This window comes from Falco cherrug, chromosome 16 (assembly GCF_023634085.1).
Source record: "Falco cherrug isolate bFalChe1 chromosome 16, bFalChe1.pri, whole genome shotgun sequence".
Taxonomy (NCBI): domain Eukaryota; kingdom Metazoa; phylum Chordata; class Aves; order Falconiformes; family Falconidae; genus Falco; species Falco cherrug.
Window position 1 is genome coordinate 3,443,672 of NC_073712.1, and position 21,449 is coordinate 3,465,120.

General features: G+C 58.1%; 2 protein-coding genes across 3 annotated transcripts; one reads left to right on the forward strand and one right to left on the reverse strand.

Annotated features, from left to right (window-relative positions):
* Positions 1-2,217: 2,217 nt before the first annotated feature.
* PSMA5 (proteasome 20S subunit alpha 5) lies at positions 2,218-13,578 on the reverse strand. 2 transcript variants are annotated; one of them, XM_055728225.1, is made up of 9 exons: positions 13,419-13,578; positions 12,314-12,380; positions 9,908-10,034; positions 8,820-8,887; positions 7,912-8,019; positions 7,759-7,817; positions 6,794-6,896; positions 5,499-5,585; positions 2,218-2,500 (listed from the first exon to the last, which is right to left on the reverse strand). In XM_055728225.1, the coding sequence occupies exons 1-9, from the start codon at positions 13,445-13,447 to the stop codon at positions 2,423-2,425; spliced, it is 726 nt and encodes a 241-aa protein (XP_055584200.1). In that variant the 5' UTR covers positions 13,448-13,578; the 3' UTR covers positions 2,218-2,422. The 2 variants fall into 2 exon arrangements, with proteins under 2 accessions (XP_055584200.1, XP_055584201.1); XM_055728226.1 differs by lacking the exon at positions 2,218-2,500 and having other exon boundaries at positions 5,520-6,654; positions 6,686-6,896.
* Positions 13,579-14,156: 578 nt separating this feature from the next.
* On the forward strand, positions 14,157-20,052 carry SYPL2 (synaptophysin like 2). Its single transcript, XM_055728394.1, is given in 7 exon segments — positions 14,157-14,340; positions 14,798-14,869; positions 16,663-16,713; positions 16,715-16,788; positions 17,379-17,580; positions 17,677-17,868; positions 19,221-20,052. Coding segments are annotated over 7 exon segments (771 nt in total). The 5' UTR covers positions 14,157-14,289; the 3' UTR covers positions 19,350-20,052.
* Positions 20,053-21,449: the final 1,397 nt, after the last annotated feature.

Consider the following 21,449-nt stretch of genomic DNA (forward strand, 5'->3'; position numbering starts at 1 on the left):
TTGTTTTCCTTCCTCTTCCCCTGAGAAAAGGCGGTTTGGCGGGGGGGGGGGGGGCGGGGTGGGGGGGGGGTGTGTGGGGGGGTGTCAGTGCGTGAAGGGCACCGGGACCCCTCCCTCAGCAACAAGCTGCTGGGGGCCACCACTCGCCCAACGGGCAGGTAGCCCATAGCCAGAGGATATGGGGGGGGGGGGGGGAAGATAGAAGGAAGGGCTGTGCCCCCCCCCCCAGGTCAGCCTGGAAAGGGCTCGGGCTTCCCCCTTGCCAGCAGGGATCAGGAGGAGCACAAAGCCTCGATTTTCAGGGACACAGGGCACGCGGGGCACCACTCTCATGTGACGCTGCCACCCGCAACCATGTGCCAGGGCAGGGCACAAAGGACCATTTTCCACTGGAGCACAGCGCTGGGAAGAATTGGCTTTTTGTGTTTCTTAGGGCACAAACAAACCCGGGAGCAGCACCGCCTCCTGCAACGGCAGAGTTTCATGGGGCAGGGTGGGTTACAACAGCTGGGATACTCCTGTCTCCTTCCTGAAGGGAATATGAGCAAGCTTTGGGATGATCTAAAGCTCTGAAGCATGGTAAAGATGAAGATAAAGGCAGCAGCTGAGAGCAGCCCCCGTTCCACCTGCAGGGTGGTTTGATGCGGGCGATGCTCAGGGTGGTGCCCTGGCCATCATCCCGGCCTGCTGGATATTCAGGACAGGCGAGCTTCCGCCCCGGAGCCACCCTCATTGCTGCAGATTCATCTCGGGGACAAGGAGTGGCACCCAGAGCAGGTACCACGCTCCAAAGCTGCGCAGGCGATGCTAGAGGCAGGCTGGCTTCCCCACCGACAGCCAGGGGCAGGGGTGGGCTGGCTCCCCCCATCCAGGCTACAAAGACCATCTCCCCAAAGGGTAAAGTCCACCGATGATCTGGTTTGTTTGCTCTTCCACCTGCAGGTACAGGTGGTGTGTTCAACTCTCCACCACCTGGGGCATCGCCCAGTGATCCAGTTTGTTTCCTTTAGACGCAAAGAGGGGGAGCTCACAGCAGGAGCTCCCGAGAAGGCGGCGCTCGGCTGTTCTGAAAACTGAGGTTACCCAAGGACTGATCTTCCAGCCATGAAGACCTGGCTTCCCTTCCTGCACGTCTGGCAACGGCAAGAGAGGAAAAAATTAATAGGATTGGCATTTTCCCTTCCGGAAGAGGTAAAGGCTGGCAGGTGTGAGATCAGCCGAGGTTTGCTGTGACTGTTTGGCTTTGCCAAGCGATGAAACGCCTGGTGGAGCATCCCTAGCGCTGAACTGAGAGGGAAGTCACTCCTTCCAGCCAAACGTAATGCTGGAAACGTCCCCACTTACCAGGCAAACCCCCTCCCGGCAGCAGCACAGGCCACGTCCATCTCTTCCGTGGCAGACAACGTTGTTTTGTTCAGGGTGAACCAGTAATTTCTCAAAATAGGACAGAGCGGAGCAGCCTCTGCTGCCTGCCAGCGCTCACAGGCCAGCACGGGGCAGGCTACCAGGGGCCACGGCAGAGCTGCCTTTCCAGCCCCTGATGCAGGCACACTGTCGTAGGAAAACATTGTACTAATCTCAGTTTATTCCCTTACCAGACCGATCTTTAACGCTCAGATGCTATTTTGAGGCCAAGGATAGAGATGTCTGCTGGGGACAGAGAAAGAAGAGCACCAAGCCCTGTGAAGTAGATAAGCTGAAGTTTGCTGGTCACAAGACTACCCTCAAAATCAAGCGGTACTTGCACAATTTAATGTCCCATTAACCACAGACCTGTTCCTGCTTGGCGGGCTCTGGTCTATCGCAGCCCTTTACAGGTATTTCTAAGCTCCGCTAAAAGGACATGCAAAATCCAAGCCTGGTTACGGATGTCCTCCCTGGAAAGGAGTTAGAGCTCCAGGTAATCAGGACAGACTAAAACCGCTGGAGCAGGACAAGGGCAATGTACCGAACAGGTACGAGCAGATCTAAAAATCTAACGTTTTTCTAGACTCGGGCGAAATTACACACCGATCTGTTGATGCGATATCACCGCGCTCTCCACGAGAGGGAGACTTGCTACTGCCACAGCACGGACCCAGCGCTGCACCGCCACAAACCTGGCAGGTGCTGCTTCGCCCAGCACCAGCTTCTGCAGCAGATGTTGCCCTCATCTGCCCCTGATTTTAGCTATAAATGGCCCCCTCGCCTCAGACCTCCACAATGAGGAAGCCAGGATAGAGTAACAAAATGATTTATTATCATTTCCTCTTACTGTAGAGATCAGTTATGTACAGAAACTGTAAAAAAACCTCAAGAGCCTTCTAAGAAGAGCAATTACAGATGCTGCTGGAAAACAAAATCACAGGTACTGGAAGGAACCGAGAGTCAGTTCGCTTTGATCGCGGGGGAACGAGCCTTTGAGAGAGTCTCTCTCTCCTTTTCAAATATCCTTGATGACCTCTTCAAGCTCCTCTTTTGTGTACATGTGGAACTTCATCCCAGGCTCGACTGTGGCAAGCTGAAAGAGAAGGAGCAAGGGGTTAAGTGTGCCCGCATATGTGAAGCGACAGCATGGGGCAGGGAACAGAGAGCAGCCGCAGCAGACAGAGCAGCTGTTCCTTCTCAGCTGCCTGATCTGCCAGCCCAGCAAGATCATTCCACTCCGTAACATGCTCTTTGATTCCCTAAAATAGCTGCCTGCTGCAGAAATAGCTTTTAATTGACTCAGTCTCCTCATAGTAGCAGCAGCAGGGAACGTCTATTGGGAACAGGCAGGCTCTGCTTCTGCTTGCTGAGGAAAAAGACCCTGTGAACACGAGTTCTTCATCAAACACTCCTTAGAGAGGGGCGGTTCACCGTGCCCTCAGCAGAAGTGCCTCTCCTCCTCCGGTAACTAACCAAAGGCACAAATCCTGGCCCATTACGTGCCTTATGAGACCCAAGACAGCAAAACACTCAAGAGGGGACTGGGGGTTAGCTCTGGGAAACAGAGGCAGAGGCAAACCTGCCTTTTGATCACCAAATACCAACAATAAGCAAGCCACGGTGCACCTTGCAGCAGCCTAGTGCCCTGTACAAGCCGGCCAAGGAAATCTCTTCCAAGGCAAAGCCCAAGGGACAAAGCTGGGGGACAACACGCTCTACCCTGCCCCTTTGCCAAGAGCAGAGACAGCATCCAGGGCAGACAGCTGAGACACTTCACAGGGCGTGCACCAGAACAAGACATACTTGCAGAATGACCAGGCTGGAAAAGGAATGTAAGTAGGACTTTGGTTCGCACCTAGCTTGTGGTACGAGAGCCCAAGATACAGGCAGCTGCCGCGGGCAGGCAAGGCAGCGAGCTTGCAGGAGCTAGCTGGGATGCTCCAAGACCTCGCCTGCAGCCACCCCCTGGCACCAGGCACGTATCTTTACTCTTAAGGGATTGAAGTGTTTGGTTGCAATAAGCTGAAGCTGCAGGAGGGTCCTGGCAAATCCCAGAGCTCTTCATCCGCTTCTCTGCTTGCAAGGTCACCCAGAAAACAGCACGAGATGGTAGGACATGCTTCTGTGGTAGAGGGAGGGTACCCAGAAGCCTTTCACAAGGAGAAACATCCCAAACACAGCCTGAGAGCCCCAGACAGCCCAGGCTTTACCTGGCATTCTCAGACATGTCAGAGACACTTACAGATGCCACTTCAGGCCCCTCAGATCACCTGTATGGGCACTGGCCTGACGCTACACCCACATGGACTCAGCGACACACATATAGGCACCCTAACCCCAAACCATGTATTCAGAGACGCCAAGTACTCCACTCAAACCTGTGCCTCACCTTCTCCCTGCAAGCAAAAGCTTCCCTCAACTATTCCCTTACAGGCTTCACAGGGAAGTAATTAATTTAGAAGCCTAACATTGTTTAAGGCTCTCCTGACCCTTGCTGGCAACAGATTTAACTCTTTCCATGACCACACGTTGCCCTTTCTCTCTGCTGCTAGATGGAAAACCCCATACAAGAGGTGGAAGCAGCTAGAGTAAATAAACCTGAACACCACATACTTCTAAAAGGCTGGAAAGCAAACCAGCTACTTCAGGTAGAAGACTTTCAGCCAGAAGGGTGACTTGAGTCAATAGAAGAGACCTTTTAATCCTCAGCGCATTCTTCTCATACTTCACCCTGATATGATTCCTCAACACATTCAGAGCTTTGCCAAGCACAGTTAAGCCCTGTTAAACGGGCACATGACATAAGGATACTGTACACGCTCCCCTGCCTCAATTTCTTCGCACTGTATGCAGATCTTCCAGAAGAGACCTGAAGCTGATAGAGAGAGAACTGATCAGTTCGGGTTGGGAGAGCATCTGGGGAAGCAGATTTCAGCTGGCCAGCATCGTGTCTGGACAGCGTCTAAGTTTTCAGCATGCTGTTGGCCCTTTCCCCCAAAGACAGCCAGTTAATCATGTCAGGAAGGGTCCCCAGCAGCAGTTATTTAATAAAAAAATGGGGTGCACACTTTTAGGCTGTTTGGGAAATGGGTTCCCAGCACTGAGAGGAAAGGAACAGGACAACGACGGGAGGAGAGCAGCTCAGGAGCTGGAATGACATGTTTTGAAAAGGTCTAGTGTCTCATAACCCGCCAGAAATAGAAGCAAACTCTATACGCCAGCCCTGCTCATCATCTATGCATTATCACTAACAAACTGGAAGGGTTTTTACCTTTGCTGCCTAAAAAGGAGCACTGGAAGTCTAACGAGCAGGGCTTGAGGTGCCACTACATCTGTGGGGGTCTCCGAGAGCACTGCACGCCCGGGTCAAGCTGAGCTCTGCGAGCCCGGCCACTTGTGGGCAAGAGCTGGAGGTTAGAGGAGCATATTCACACCCGGAGGCTTCACCAAGCTTCACCTCTTTGGTCCTCCTGTCCAACAGATTTTTGGTCCTGACCCAAGACTGAATATAGCAAGTCCAGAAGCTGTATAATTTTCATTCCTTCTAATATTACAAGTACCACGGAAAAAAAGAATGGCTAAACCCAGGGGAAGAAAAAGCGATCTGGCTGGCACGGAAGGCTCCCACTGGCTGACTCGGCCCGTGTAAGGTCAGCAGAGGCTCCAGCCCACATCCAGGGAGCCCCACAAGAATCACTGCTGCCAGCACTCATGGATCAGCCAGGCTGCACACCTCTGCAAGTCCAAAGAAAGCTCCAACCTTCCCAATGTGCCACACATGACATGCTACAACGGGCAGCTCGAATGCGCCAGAACATCTGCAGCCAGCCAGCCGCTGGCTTGGGAAACCTCAAGCGGCTCCACCGGCTCACCCCTTGCTCCAGAAGCAGAGACAAGCCTCCTCTCCAGAAAGCAAGCAGGCAGCTTTCTCACCTGGATGTTTAAAATGCAAGACCCTACCGACCAAGACACTCGCTGTGCAGCCAGCAGGATTTGCACCGAGGAAGCAAAGCCTACAGGCAGCGCAGCTTCCTGCTCCGCGCCAAGCGCTGCAAGCTGCCATCACACGCCACTAACGGGGTCACAGTTACCTCAATGTTGGTTGCATTCAGTTTCTCCTCCATAACTTGTTTCAGGATGACGAGGGAAGATTTGATTGCTTCTTTCAGCGTCATCGACTGTAAAACAAATCAGTCATTAATTGCACTGTTGACGTTCAAGGAAGTGCTTGGACGTTTCCCCTTTGACCACGAAAGCGTGCTGCTCTCCCCCTTGCTCTTCTCAAATCCTTCAAGCTGTCGCTGGCAGCAAATTGAAAAGCTTATCAAGTTATCTACAGCATCAACAAGAGATCAAAGTGCACTGTTTGGGCAGGACAGTGACAATTGCAAGGATGGTGACTTTCTGCTTCTGTGTAACTTTTTACAAAGCTTAGGAACTGTTAATCTGGGCACATAAACCTTACTGTCAGGATCGGGACACAAGGGCCCACTTCTCTTCACCAGTTACTGTCTGTCAAGCAGTTCCTCCCAAACTCCAGCAGGAGCTCCAAAAAGCCGGACTCCCTCTTGGCAGAAGCCTTCATGCTTTAATCATTTAAATCCCTGCAGGAGGGGGAACTAGATCCAGAGGGCAATGCAACATTCGGAGAGTGACAATAGCTGTGTTTGCAGTTACTTTGCACTTGGAAGACAGTAAACAAGCCAGAGAGCCCAGAACTTGGGACAATTCTGCTAGTGAACAAATTAGGTTATTAAGTCTTAGGCTGGAAGTCTTCACAGCAATCAACACCATCAATTATGCTTCTCATTACAGTGTTTGGTTTCTCACTACACAAACCAGGCACCTCCCTCCTCATGGAGGGAAGAAAGTTTGTATTTGATATTAAATAGGATCAGTACTTGCAGCGTAAAATCCATTAACTTCACTGGCTTAACAGATCTGGTGAAACGAAGCCGCTTGCTTTAGCTCCTTACGCTTCAGGCTGCATCCATACCAAGCCCCGCTGCTGACCAGCAGTTCTTTTATTTATAGAGTACTTCCTGACATGGTCTTAATTATCACCCGCTAGAGGCGGAGACTGTCATCTCAGACACCGGTCTCGTGTTCCAGCTGCAGCCCTGGGGGGAAGCTGCTGGTAGTAGTACTCTCCTCATAGTAGAGATCCTCATCCAGCAGCTCAGCGCTGACACCTAATCACAGGATCAACTGCCAAGGACCGAGTCCCACCCTGACGAGCTCACACACCTCCTCTATAGGGCAGGACTAGCTCACACACCTCCTCTATAGGGCAGGAGGAGTCCTGTGAATCACTCCTCGGGAAGAAATGTAGGTCGTGAGGTACCTCTGTAGCTTGTGAGATATCAGCCCCAACCCAGCCTTTTACCTTATGGTAAACCTCTTGCAGGGAGCTCTGTGCGCCTTCCGAGGCGGAGCCGATCGCTCTGGCGTCGCACTGCACAAACGTCCCCGAAGGGTCCATGTGAAACCTGCAGGAACACGGGTGTGCATGAACAGCCGCTGCACCCCACCCCACGGCACCCCGAGGGCTTTCCCACCAGACCCACGGTGCTCCCAGAGCTCCCCAGCCCCACGCTGCGCCCAGCCTCCTCCCTCGCACCTGGTGGCCTCAGGGGACTGCTGCTGCCATCAGCACAGGTCCACACAGGAGGAGACCTAGGTCTGAGGGGCACCACAGCCACCAGCAGACTCCTGCTGGGCTGCTACACTGGGAGAGCTATACACTCCTGACACAGCCCTCCATGCTCAGAGCAGAATAATTTTCCTTTTTATTTTACACACACACACACCCCTTGGTTGTTTTTTTTTTTACTAAACCCAGCACGTTTTTGCTGCTGCTCCTGGGAGGGAGACGGTGGGGAGACCTTATTGGGCTGGCTCTTCCCACCGCCAGCAGAGGCTGAGCGCTCAAGTTCAGGTTACAAGCGCTCCACCACCTCCCCAAGGAATGTTACAGCAGGCTCCACATATTATGTTACCAGTGGCTCTGCTAGTCCTTTAGGGAAAGGTAAGAATATACTGGGGATGAGGAGAGCTTTAACACCTCCCTCCTGCCCAGAAAACCATGTTAAAAAACCAAGGATTTGGTGAAGACATGGCAGTGTTCTCTTCAAGCCCCAACCAACAGCCAGCACTCAGGCTGCTGCAACCCATGCTTTGAAAGGAAGGGTTTAAAAGCATTAACACACATGTCAGGTACATAATGGGATAAACCCCAAGTATTTGGCTTAAGTACAATCCCAGAACGAAGCCATTAAAATGTCCTGGGAAGTTTCAGTAGAGGTTCTGCCTCTTCCCAGAGCTGGTCTGGATTAAGAGCGCCAAACTTACAGCTGGGGTCCCTTCTCATCAACTCCTCCAAAAAGCAGCGCAACGCCAAACGGACGAGACTGCAACAGAAAGGAGCCAACAGGTTAGGCAAGGCCGAGGGCAAAGTCAAAGAAGAACCAACAGCACCTCCCCAGAGCACCCCCAGCTCCGCACCATCGCCCCCGGGTCCGCATCCTCCTCCCCAAACTGGAGCGCCAGGTTGGACACAGCCTGCGTCACGCTCTCCACTGTCATGGTTTCATTGTAGGTGAACCAGTGATTCTGCAAGGGAAAAAAATTAATAAGGATTCAAACTATCACCTTGTTCCCAAAATAACAATAATCCTGGATTGTTCACAGGGCGGGCTGGAGTGATGCCCTGCATAGCCACAAAGACACCTTCCCTCCAGAGCGCCTGGGCAGGCTGCTGGCACCCAGGGCACGGCCTGTTCAGCCACAAAACAGAAGCACCAGGAAGAGAGTGGAAAGCGCAGAAGCTGGGAGGCTTCTGCAGGGATCCCCCAGAAAAGCTTGGGATACCTAGGTAGGTCTTGAGATGCCAACAAGGAAAATACAAGGCTGGAGCACTTCATCCCAGTATCTGTTTCTGAAGTGATGGGGTTATCCACTTCTCCAGGGGGTCGAGGAGTGCTGCCCTGCAGGGAAACCCCACTGGGAAAGTCTTTACCACAGCACAGAGATTTGTACCTGGGACCTCCGAGCAGCTGAGGCACCAATTACATTTAAGGGGCCAAAACCATAACCAATATAACCAGTCTTCTGTCAAAGCAAAGTTCTAACACGCAGTCCTACACATTCACCGAGGCACATCTGCCAGGGCTAAGAGACCACTGGAGACCCTGCTGTAAAATTCCCACCAAACGTGCAATACCAAAGAGGAAAAGAATATGCACGAGGCTCCACCTGTCCTGCAAAAACCCCGTGAGGAAAGCTACACTCCCCGCAAGCCTCCCACTCCACACCAGGTCCTCCGCTGTAACGATCTTCCCGTGCCAGAGACTTCCGAGATGCCCCCAAGACTGGTGCTGGTGTTTTAAGAAGAGAGAGATGTCAAGTCTTACCTGAGTCTCCACTCTTGCTTTATCAATTAAAGTCTTTGCATCAGCTATTAAGCCACTCATGGCACACCCTGGAATCAGAGAGGGAAAACACGAGTCATTTCACTGATTATTTGTGACGTGCTCTTCCCTCAGACCTCCCAAAGCCTGCAGTGAAACAGAAAAGGCTGCAGGGCAGCGTGTGGCCCTGCGCAGCAGCGCACAGCAGTGCCGCACCGCAGCCTGCTGGAGAGGATGGGATTGAAACAGATTTGCTCAAGAGCAAGGATGGCCACCCAGCTGAAGGGCAGGCAGATCCCAGTTATCCCAGTCACACCTGCCACCCACTCCAAGCCTGAACTGGTTAAAGGCAACACATTTGAGGCCTTCCAAGGGAAGGTAACGGACAGAAATGCAGAAACCGTTTTGAAGAGGAACACCTTTGTACCCTCCATGGGGAGGGCTGGCTAAGCCGCAGCTGGGGGGGGATGCAGCAGGAGCCTCCAGCCCAGATCCTGCGCCAGGAGGAGAGGGGCTGTATCGCAAGCACACCGGAGGAGGAAATCAGACACTTGGAGAGCTCCTTCCACAACCCATGTCATCAGCAACATGGGTATTTTGGAGGTCTCCTGCTTTTCAAGGCGACATATTTGGTCAAGAGCCTGCCGTGGCCCCCCTCTTGGTGCAGAGGCTGCTGCGCACAGGGGCACGGGCTAACATTAGTGCTCCCAGAGAAACTGGCCTCCAGTCAAGCCTTTTGCAGTAATTCCCTGCCCTCCCAGATCTAAATTTGGGATGAGCTTTCATGAGAGAGGTCACTGAGGCAGGGAAGGGGGGTGCTTCAGCTGCCTCTTCCTGCTCCTGTAACTATGTCCTGCTGGCCTGGAGCCTGGAAAACCAGTGTACCAGAACCTGGTGTTCAGGGATGAGCATTCCCGTTCGGCTCAGCAGAGCTGTCCGCAGGGAAAGCTAGCCCTGAAACGCTGCTTCTGAAACTCCCAGGGGACAGAGTGTTATTACATACATATATATATATAATCATATCCAAAACTCAAGGGATGCTCCCAGGGCTCCTCCAGAGGGGCACCCAAAGCTCACATCTTTCTCTTTACCTATGTGGGAATCGATTTCTACAATCTTCTCAATGCTGCTGGGTTCCATGAGCGGGGAGGTGATCCTCTTCTCCACAGCCAGGCAGACGCCCTCCGAGGTCTGGATCCCGATGGCCGTGGAACCAAGCTGAAAACCACCGCACAGTTACCACCCACCTCACCCGACACAAGGTCTAGCCGCGACAGCTCGCATAAATATAAACGATGCGATGCCAATTTTGACTTCTACTGTTTGTAGGCCATTTTGTTTTCAAGACAATTGCATCACCAACACAGAAACCTACCCGCAAGACTCTACGGCTTTACACACCAAATTTTAAATGATACGACTTGAACTAGGAAACTGGAAAGGTTAAACTCTTGCTGCTTCTCAGCTGATTAGTTCATCAGAACCCAGCGGGGCTGCTGCAAATCACTAATCTCTTCCCCAGCCAACACCAATTTTTACAGCTTAAAACCTTATGAATTTAAAAGGCCTGGCAAATCTTCCTTCGCAAGACAGAAATTAAATTTTAAAGTGAGAGAGGAGGATCTCACATAACGGCCTTAGTTCTGACTGCATCTGCACTTCTGGCTTTGGCATTCTTCTTTTCATTAGCTCCTTCTCTCCCAAGTGTTCTCATATCCGCAAACTTTACAAGAGGAATAAAAGCGTTTTGTGCAGGTACCATTTTCCAGGCAGCAGTTAATCACCTACAGCTGACACCGCAGCAGGTTTTACCCTGGTCTTGCAGGACACCGCAGTGTCACCGTGGCCACAAGCACAGCTGACAGGGGGTGTCAGGCCCCTACCTTGCTCCCAGCACTTGCAGCTTTGCCACACTGGGGAATTTACTGGAGTAACTGTACTAGCTGTGGTGTGGAGATGCTGACTCCAAATAGCCCAATCAGGCTACATGGCCTAATTGCAGCAGCAGGCTTCCCCAGGTAGCTACCCCTATAACCACAGGCCTGGCAGAGAGGAATCTCCCTGCTCCATTGCAGACAGCCATGGTTTTAGGCATTGCCCAACGTTCCCGTCCTTTAAGCACGCAGCATGCCACAGCTGCGCACAAACCCCAAGGGAAGAAGGGACAACGGGTGTCATTTCAGATGTATTTTTGTTAATGAAGCTACAGCACGCGAGTAAAAACTCCTCCTACACCCCTAACGCAGGGGCACCACATGTAACGTGTCACAGGAGCCACCCGAGCGGCAGCAATTTTGTCGGTAAGCTCATGGGCTGACCTGGAAAAATGAAAAAGCCAGACAGCTTCGGTACGATTGCTATGCTAGTAGATATATTTGTAATTATAGAGTCAGCATGGTAACCGACATCCTTCTGGGAGTTTTTACTTCCCAATGCCTTAATAAACATTATTACTTTTTGCCCCCTCCTTTAAGTACTGCCCCCATGAGCTAAAGCAATACAAGAAAGATAAAGCCAGTACCCTCTTTTCCCCCTGTGCAAACACAGGCCTGCTCGGGGCTTCTTCACTTCAAAACTTGACCAGCTTCTCCCGAGTTTAAACTTACTCGCAATCAGTGCCCACATTCCCAGAAACAAGAACATTTATCAAGAACACTTCGCGCCCCAGAAAGACCATTTAGCTCCGCAGAGGTAGGTTTGTTTGCTCGTAACAACCTTTGCCTTCAGGGTTTCAAATTCACCCGAGCAAACAGTGACACACTCCAAGCCGCAACAGCGGCAAGCTAAGAAAAGGAAAGTTGACCTAGCAAAAGAAGAATTGCCACTTTGTGTTTGTTTAAGTTATTCCATATTTATAAAGCCCATGGACCAGAAGGGAACGCTGCATTAAGCTCAGGGAGGTGAAGAGAAAGCAGAGCACTCATCTGCTCTTTGCAAGTGTTTATGGACACGAAGTGCACGATGTGCTGGCAGCGCAAACCTTTGCAGGCAGAATAACGGTGCACAGGCATTCAGCACCCCTCGCTTCAATGTTAGCTTTTAGTAGGTTTCATTTAGGGATTTACATCTCTGGATTGTGTTTGGTTTGGGGGTAAACTGGTTGGCAGGAGGCGGGGGGGGAACATTCCCCTGCATTTGGGGGAAACCGATGGCTTTTGATTCTTCACAACCCATAAAGAGCAGAGCTGCAGGGGGGTTCGGCTGGGCAGATGGAATCAAACGCTGGCACGCAGCTCTCCTACTACAAGCTGTAGGTGAGAGGCTAGCAAAGAGCTGCCAGAGCAGTGGCACGCAGGAGTGGCACCTATGGAGAAAGGCAGCAGCACCCATTCAGTGTTGCGTACTGCCCTGGGAGCCAGCCAAACCCTGCCTCGCTGCAGAGCAAGACCACAGCCCAAACAAACAGAACTTGACTGTTTTATTTCTGATGAAACCCAGACTTCGGGCTTGAAAGAGCCCTTAACATCAGTTTGGCAACCGGACGGAGCTGACGATACCTTTATGGCCTCAATGGCATACTCCACTTGGAACAGCCTCCCCTCCGGAGAAAAAGTGTTCACACCCCTGAAAGAATGACATCAGAGACGGTGTAAAGGGCACAAAACTGATGGCTCACAAGAAACACAGTTCGTTATTCAAGAGTGATGGCAGAAAAGGCGATGCCAGCCGGGGACAGGTAACACAGGAGCAGCAGCTGGAACATGTCACGGCTTCGCTGGAGCCCGTCACCCTCACGGCAGGGTCTGGATTCAGGATAAGGTTGGTTTTCATGGCACACTCGACACTGTGGATGCTGGAAGCACACTGCCTTCACACTCCAAACAGCGCGCCTTCTCTCAGCGCCAGGAGAATTTTGTTTTACCGGCGCAGACCTGTTCCCGTCTCTGGATACCTCATCCCACCCACCTCCTCCCCACACACCAGCCCTGCCTGGCTTCCCCCGCTGCTCCCAGCCCACCGCACCGGGCGGGAGACCCCTGCCCTCCTCCCCCAGAGCCCTTGTGCCTGCGAGCAAGAGCACTGCTGTGCCCAGGGCCTCCACCCATACACAACACCCTCCAAGGGACTTCTCCAAAAGCCTTCTTAAAACTTCTTGAAAAGCTTCCAGAAGACATTTAACAAGATAAACTACAGCTTTAAGAGACACTACCACCCCCTCCCACGCAGCCTCCCCCCCACACCAGGGGCCTCGGGGCCTCTCAGCACTGGAAATTCCCGGTCACACGGGACGTGCCCTCACTTCTCCCGTATTTAACACAACTGGGCTCTCCAAACCCCAAAAGGAAACAGAAAGAGGGAGGAAGAGCCGCCGTAGAGGAGGGACGGCCCCGACCCGGACGGCCGTACCGATACCCAGCGAGGCGGGGGTCCCCACGGACCGGGCGGAGTGGGCCGGGGGACGGGCAGGGGCCCTTGGGCAGGGCCCAAGAGGGCCGCGGTGTCCTCGCCAGCTCCTCAGAGCGGCCCCACGACGAGAGGCGCCGGACAGGGCCTACCGGGACAGGGCGGGTGGTGACCGGCCGCAGGCCCGTGACTCAGCCGGAGGCCGCGGGCGGCGGGGAGGGCGGGGGCGGGGGGCGGCGGGGGCGGCAGGGTACTCACCGGTCGTACTCGGAGCGTGTGAGGAACATGGCGGCGGCAGCAGCGGGACGCGGGGGGTCGCGGCGGGGAAGGGGCGGCGAAGGCGGGAGCGCCGCTCTGCCCTCGCCGGGTTCTGCTCCGCCGCTTCCGGCCAGCGGGCCCGCACCGCGCAGGCGCCGCCCCGCCCCCGCGCCCCACTTCCCCCCGCGCCGCCTGGCCATTGGTCCGCATCGGCCGCCAGCGAGCCAATAAGAAAACGGGGAGGGCGGGCTCGGCGAAGAGGATAGGGGCGGAGTGCATGCCGGCGGGGATTGGAGGGAGCTCTGGGAGGGGCGTGGCCAGGGAAAGGGGGCGTGGTCATATCTCAGCGGGGGTCAGGGAAAGAGGGCGTGGCCGCGGCGCGGCCGGGCGCGCCGTGGGCACCGGGCGGGGGGTACCGGCCCGGGGGGACGGGGGAGGGGGTGCCCGGCCAGAGGCATCGCCATACCCCAGGGCCTTCCGGCGCCGTGGCGGCACCCGGGCACCCAGCTCCCGGTGCGGTGCCGACAGTCCCGTTACCGGCCCAGTTACGGGCTCCCGTCCCGTTACAGGGCTGAGGGGACACCGGGAGAACTGAGTGGGGGTCGGACAGCCCGATGGACGGACGGACGGACACACACCCCCGGGGAGGGCTGCCCCTCCCGCTGCGGGCCGGCTCCACGCTGGGCGGAGGGTCCGGGGGCGGACCGGGGCGGGGGGCTGTCCCGGGGGTGGCCGGGGGCGGACCGGGGGCCCTGTTGGGGGCGGGGCGGTGCTGCCCGCCCCGGGGGCGGTGGGGTTCCCGGTGGCGGCTCCGACAGCGGAGCGGTCCCAGCGGGCGGCGGAGGCACCACCGACCGCCCCCGGCCCGGCCATGTCGGAGCCCGGCGGCCCCGCGGCCGGCGACAAAGCGCCCCGGCTCCAGGTAGGGTTCCGGTGCGACCCCCCTCTCCGGTGCCCGGGGCAGCCTCCCGGTGCGGCACCGCGGTGGCCCGGCACAGTTCCCCGGGGCAACTCCCGGGGCAACCCTCGAGGCAGCCCACGGTCCCCCCATACGACCCCCGGTGCACCCCTCAGTGTCCCGGTGCAGCCCCCGGTGCGCCCCTCAGTGTCCCGGTCCTACCGCCGGTGCACCCCTCAGTGTCCCGGTGCAGCCCCCCGCTGCAGCCGCCCGGTGCAGCCCCCGGTGTCCCGGTGCAGCGCTCCACTGCTCTGCCGCCGTGGCCGGTGCATCCTCCCCGCTCCCCCCGTGGCAGCCGCCGGTGCATGCCCCCCGGTTCCCCGGTGCATGCCCCCCGGTTCCCCGGTGCAGCCCCCCGGTTCCCCGGAGCAGCCCCCGATGCCATCCCGGTGCCCCGGCTCCCGCTGCTCTCTCCCCGCAGGACCGTGTCCTGGCCGGGGTGCGCTGGGGCCGCCTCCAGGAGCCCCTGGGCTTCATCAAGGTGCTGGAATGGGTGAGTCCCCGCGCGGTGCCCCCCCCATCCCGGGCCCGATCCCGGCACCGGGACCCCCCCGGGGCACAGCTTCTTCCCCAGCACCCTTGGGGGCCGGTCCCGTGGGACCCCTGTCCAGCACTTTCCCCCCACCCCCAGATTTAGGGTGCCCCATTGCTTTCCTAAATCCCCAGGAGACCCTGGAGCCCCCCCTGCCCCTCCACAGAACCCCCCCCTCCCCCCCCCACTGTCAGCCCTGGGCATGGGGACCCCATCTTGGGGGGGCTCCGGGGGACGTGGGGTGCGGGACCGCCCGGACGCCTGGGTTCGGGCCACACGGCCCCCCCAGTGACCTTGAGCAGGTGGCTTTGCCTGGCCATGCCAGAGGAGACGATGACATTGGGGTGCTGGGTCCCCATCATTCCCACAGGCTCAGGGGGGATGGGGCAAGTGGATGGGGAGGGGGATGGGGGGTCGGTGGGCCCCAGGAGGGGGGACCCAGGGCTGGGGGGAGCCAAGCGCCTGCGGCCCCGCCGCCATCCTGGCCGTGCCATGAATGGCTCCAGGATTGTATTTCAGGGCGGCATTTCTGCAGCACGGTGGCCGGGGGGGTCCCAGCCAGCCCCGCACCCAGGTGCCAGCACTGGAGAAACTGAGGCACGGGGGGGGCGCTCAGCCCAGAGGCATGAAGCTGGAACCATTTGAGCATCTCCCGCCTGGAGGAGCTGGGTTGAGGGGGCTTTTCCCCCCGTCCCACAGCTCTCTGCTTTGGTAATCCCACCCGGGGAGGCACTGGGCACCCCCTGCCAGTGGGGCCACCGAGCAGGATCAGGCCCTGGCAGGGACACTGTAAGGGAGAAAAATCCCTGGGGCAGCCGCTAATGCTCCTGCTTCCACCCTTGGTGCTACCCGTGGGCCTGCCCATCCCCACGGCATCAGGCCTGGCCGCTCGGCTTCTCGGCTTCACCCAGCTGGCCCCGGGAAGCCGTGAGCTCAGCCGGGATGAGCTGCCAGAAAACTGTTTGGGATCAGCGTTTTCCCGGCACCCTCCACTGGAGATGAGAGCCGCTCGGTGCGAGGGATGAGAAACAGCAGCAGCACCTCCCCAGGCAGGGGGACTGATGGGGACAGGGGGACCGATGGGGACAGAGGGACCGATGGGGACAGGGGGACCGATGGAGATAGAGGGACTGATGGGGACAGGGGGACTGATGGGGATACAGGGACCAATGAGGACAGTGGGACTGATGGGAACAGGGGTCCAATGGGGACAGAGGGACTGATGGGGACAGGGGGACCGATGAGGATAGAGGGACCGATGGGGATAGAGGGACTGATGGGGACAGGGGGACTGGTGGGGATACAGGGACCAATGAGGACAGGGGGACTGATGGGAACAGGAGTCCGATGGGGACAGGGGGACCGATGGGGATAGAGGGACCAATGGGGACAGGGGGACCTCGGGGGCCCCACTGTGCTGATGCTCCTGGTTTGCTGGGAACCTGCTCCAGCACTCAGCACCCTGCCTAGAATTCAGGTGGGGGTTGGCCTTGCCGCGCCCCCCCCCCCCAGCATCACCCCCCCGCCTCTCCCTTATTTCGCCCCCGGCTGCAAATCCCGGTGCCGGCGGCCACCCCGGTGCTGGCGCACGCGGGTGACAGCTGTGGGGTGGCAGCTCACCCTGCACCGCCGCGGCCTCCGTGACTCAGCGCCGCGGGGTGCAAACCCCCAGTTGGGTGCATCCCACCCTAGGGTGGGGGGGTACCCAGGGTCTTGAGCCCCCTCCCCCCTGACCCGCTGCTCCTCTCCTGTAGCTCTTCGCCATCTTTGCTTTCGGGGCCTGCGGCTCCTTCAGCGGCGAGACCGGGGGTGACGGTGAGATGCAGCAGCGAAACCAAAGAGATGAGCGCCATTTTCGTCCAGTTCGGGTACCCCTTCAGGTGAGGGGGCACCGAACCTGGACCCCCCCCAGAACTCATCCCGGCACCTGGCGTGGCTCCACAGCAAGTTGGGGGGGGGGGGGGGGATGTGGGGTGCTGGGTTGGGGTTAAACCCTCTCGGGACCCCCATGGGACCGTGGCCATGGTGCCTGTGGGCAAGGGGGTGCCAACCCCAGAGGGGGGTGCCAATCCCAGCTCCAGTGCTGACGCCACCTGGGGGGATCCCTGTTAATAAGGGATCCTCGTTAATCAGGGATGGTGACGATGGAGCTGGGCCACCTGCGAACCACAGTTTTAGCTCCTTCCTCTGGCCACCAGCCCCATGCTGGGGCACGGGACCACGGCAAAGGATCCAGTTCCGACCCGGCAGCGGGTCCATGCCCTCCATCCCTGGGGCACCACCCCAGCATGGTTATTTCAGGCTGGCAGAGCCACCCCCTCTTGTCCCCATTGTCCCCTCCGCTCCCGGCCACCCACCATCCCCCTTGTCCCCTCCACTCCCAGCCACTCACCGTCCCCCTTGTCCCCTCTGCTCCTGGGCACCCACCAACCCCCTTGTCCCCTCCACTCCCCCCCTCCCGCCATCCCAGGTTATACCAGATCCCCTTTGAGATGCCGGACTGCGAGGAGGAGTCAGAAACCCGCACCCTGCACCTCATCGGCGATTTCTCTGCTCCTGCTGAATTTTTCGTGACCCTGGGGGTCTTCTGCTTCCTCTACGCCATGGCCGCTCTGGTGCTTTACCTGCGCTTTCATTCCCTCTACAGCGAAAATAAGAAGCTCCCCTTTGCGGTAAGGCAGCTGCATCCCTGGGCGGGGGGGCAAATCCTGCACCGCTCCGTCCCGGGGCTGAGCCCACCGTCCCCATGTCCCCATCCATCCCGGCAGGATTTCTGCGTCACCGTCTGCTTCGCCTTCTTCTGGCTGGTGGCAGCGGCGGCGTGGGGCAAGGGGCTGACTGACGTGAAGGCGGCCACGCGGCCCGCCAGCCTCATCGCCGCCATGGGGGTCTGCCAGGGCCAGGAGGTGGTCTGCAACGCCGGCGCCACGCCGGCCATGGGGCTGGCCAACATCTCCGTGGTGAGAGCCGGGCGCCCTGCACGTGGGCACGGGGGCACACGCGGGCACCTATACAGTCGTGCACACGTGGGCATGTATATTGATTTGCTTGGGCGAGGGATTTATGGTGCTTCAAGCAGAGCCAGGCAGCCCCCAACCCTGGCGGGGGCACACCTGTGTGCACACATGCACACATGTGTGTGCTGATGCCTGCACAGGCTTGCCAAGCCTATGCACATGAATGCACACTCGCACATGAATGCACACTCGCACAGGAATGCACACTCATGGATGCACACTCGCACACGGATGCACACTCGCACGGGGATGCACACTCACGGGTGCACACTCGCACAGGGATGCACACTCACACAGGGATGCACACTCACACAGGGATGCACACTCACAGGGATGCACACACACGGATGCACACTCGCACAGGGATGCACACTCACACACGGATGCACACTCACACAGATGCACACTCGCACAGGGATGCACACTAACACAGGAATGCACACTCGCACAGGGATGCACACTCGCACAGGCATGCACACTCATGGATGCACACTCGCACAGGGATGCACACTCGCACACAGATGCACACTCGCACACGGATGCGCACTCGCACACGGATGCGCACTCACACACGGATGCACACTCGCACAGGGATGCACACTCACACAGATGCACACTCGCACAGGGATGCACACTCACGGATGCACACTCACACAGGGATGCACACTTGCACAGGGATGCACACTCACACAGATGCACACTCGCACAGGGATGCACACTCACGGATGCACACTCACACAGGGATGCACACTTGCACAGGGATGCACACTTACACAGATGCACACTCGCACAGGGATGCACACTCACAGGGATGCACACACACACGGATGCACACTCGCACAGGGATTCACACACGCATGTGTTCGTGTGAAAAGGATGCACACGCCATGCACACAGGCACGTACACACATGCAGGCGCACACACGTGTACACTCATGCCGCAAGCCCTTGTGTGTGCACACACGTGCTGGATTCCTGAGCTCAGCCAGGAGAGGGCTCCGTGGCCACGGTGCGGATTCCGTGTTGGTGCCATGGGTTGTGGCACCCAACCTGCGCCCCCATGAGACCCCCCCAGCCATCGGGGACCCCCACGCCAGGGTGGGCAGTGGTGATGCACCCCCTGGCATGGGTGTATGGGGTGTGTAGAGTGCAAGGGGTGCACGGGGCACATCGGGCGTGATGGGTGCATGGGTTGCATGGGGCACATGGGACGCACAAGGAGCACGGGGTGCCCGGGACTGGGGCTCACCCGTGGGTGCCCCCCACCGGGGGTCTCTCTCCCCTCTCCCCCCCAGCTCTTCGGCTTCATCAACTTCCTGCTGTGGGCCGGGAACTGCTGGTTCGTGCTGAAGGAGACGTCGTGGCACGCGCCGGCGGCACCCCGTGACAGCGCGGCTGAGCAGGGTGCCATCGACAAGCAGTAGCCACTTCGGGGGTCCCGCCTGTCCCCCGGGGGTCCCGCCTGTCCCTCGGGACCTCGCGCCGGCCGCCAGCCCGGGGACGGGGTGTCGGGGGGTATGGATGCTATAGGGGGTCTGCGTGACCCTGGGTAGGGGGCATTAACTGCTGCTGCCTGGCAGTGTATAGGGGTCTGCGTAACCCTGGGTGTCCCGTTCTGTATAGGGGGGCTCTACGTGTAACTCGGGGGTGTCCGCGTCTGTAGGGGGGCGTATAAAAGTCCTGGGTACCAGCTCTAGATAGGGGTGCATATACCCCCCAGTGTCTGGCTCTCTCTTGGGAGTACGACCCCTGGATGTCCTGCTCCGTATATAAGGGTATATGTGATACCTGGGTGTCCAGCGCTCTATATGGATATATACGTATAAGTCCCAGGGGCCCAGCTCTGTACAGGGGCTATATATAACCGTGCCCCCTCCCCGCCCCGCCCCCCCAGATGTTCTGCTCTGCACAGGGTAACTCCTGGTGTCCTGCCCTCCTATAGATAACACCCTATGTCCAAAGCGGGTGTAGAAGCCCTGGATGGCCAGCTCTCTGTAGGGGATGTATATTAACACCTAAATGTCTGTATTTAACAGTGTGTATTAACACTGTATAGGGGAATATAACAAGCCCGGGTGCCCAGCTCTATATAGGGGCTGTATATAACCCTGGGTATCCAGCTCTGTACAGGGAGTAATTAAACACTGAATACCTGCTGATGTATAGGGGCTATATATAACCCCTGGGCATCCTGCTCTCTATAGGGGTAACCCCTGCTGTCCAACTCTATAGAAGGGTATAGAGCACTTGGATGTCCAGTTCTGTATAGGGTATGTATAAGCCCTGGGTCCCCGGCTGGGTATGGGGTGCATATATAGCCCTGGCTGTCCCCCCTGTGTTGGGGTATATGTAACCCTGGGAGTCCAGCCCCCATATAGGATCCGGGGTCCCCAGCCCCTATATAGGTGCCTATATAGGCAGTATAGGCAGTCCATACTGCCCTTGGCTGTCCAGTCCCATAGGGGGACAACCTGGGGTCCCCAGTCCTGTATAGGGGGTATACATGACCCCCGAATCCCCTGCTCTGTATACAGGGTATACGTCACCCCTGGCTGTTGAGCCCCATATAGGGGGTATACGTTACTCCTGGGGGTCCAGTTTTATATAGGGGTGAGCCCCAGGTCCCCAGCTCTTATAGGGGGTGTATATAACCCCTGGTTGTCCAGCACCAAACAGGGGTAACCTCGTGCCCCCAGCCCTGTTTAGGGGGTATATGTCACCCCTGGCTGTCCAGTCCACTATAGGGGTATAGAGACCCCCGGTTCCCAGCCCGTATGCCGGTACACGCGCCCCTGGTCCCCAGCCCCGCATAGGGATCTATGGACCCCCCGTCCCAGCCCCTCTGCCGGTGTATGGACCCCCGGTCTGAGCGCCGCAGATCGGCCGTGGTGGTGGGGGTCCCGAGGTGGGGGTGTCCCGTGGCGGGGGTCCCAGGGCAGCGGTCCCGAGCCAGTGCAGTGGGGGGGGGGGGGGGGGGGTCCCGGGGCGAGGGGAGTGTCCCTTGAGGGGGTGTCCCGGGGCGGGGGTCCCGGGGTGGGAGGGTGTCCCTTGACGGGTGGTCCCGGGGCGGGGGGAGCTCCTGGGGCGGGGGGATGTCCCTTGAGGGCGTGTCCCGTGGCGGGGGTCCCGTGCCGGTGCCGGAGGGGAGGTCCCGGGACGGGGGAATGTCCCTTAAGGGGGGGTCCCGGGGCGGGGGGGATCCCGGGGCGGGGGGAGGTCCCGGGGCAGGGGGATGTCCCTTGAGGGGGGGGTCCCGTTGCCGGGGGGATCCCGGGGCGGGGGTCCCGGGGTGGGGGGGTCCCGGGGATGTGGGGTGTCCCTTGAGGGGGTGTCCCAGGGCGGGGGTCCCGGGTCGGGGGGTAATATCCCTTGAGGGGGGGGTCCCGTGGCGGGAGCCCCTGCCGGTGCCGGGGGGGGTCCCGGGGCGGGGGAGTGACCCTTGAGCGGGTGTCCCATGGCGGGGGTCCCGTGGCGGGGGTCCCGTGCCGGTGCCGGGGGGGAGCCCGGAGCGGGGGGGTCCCGGT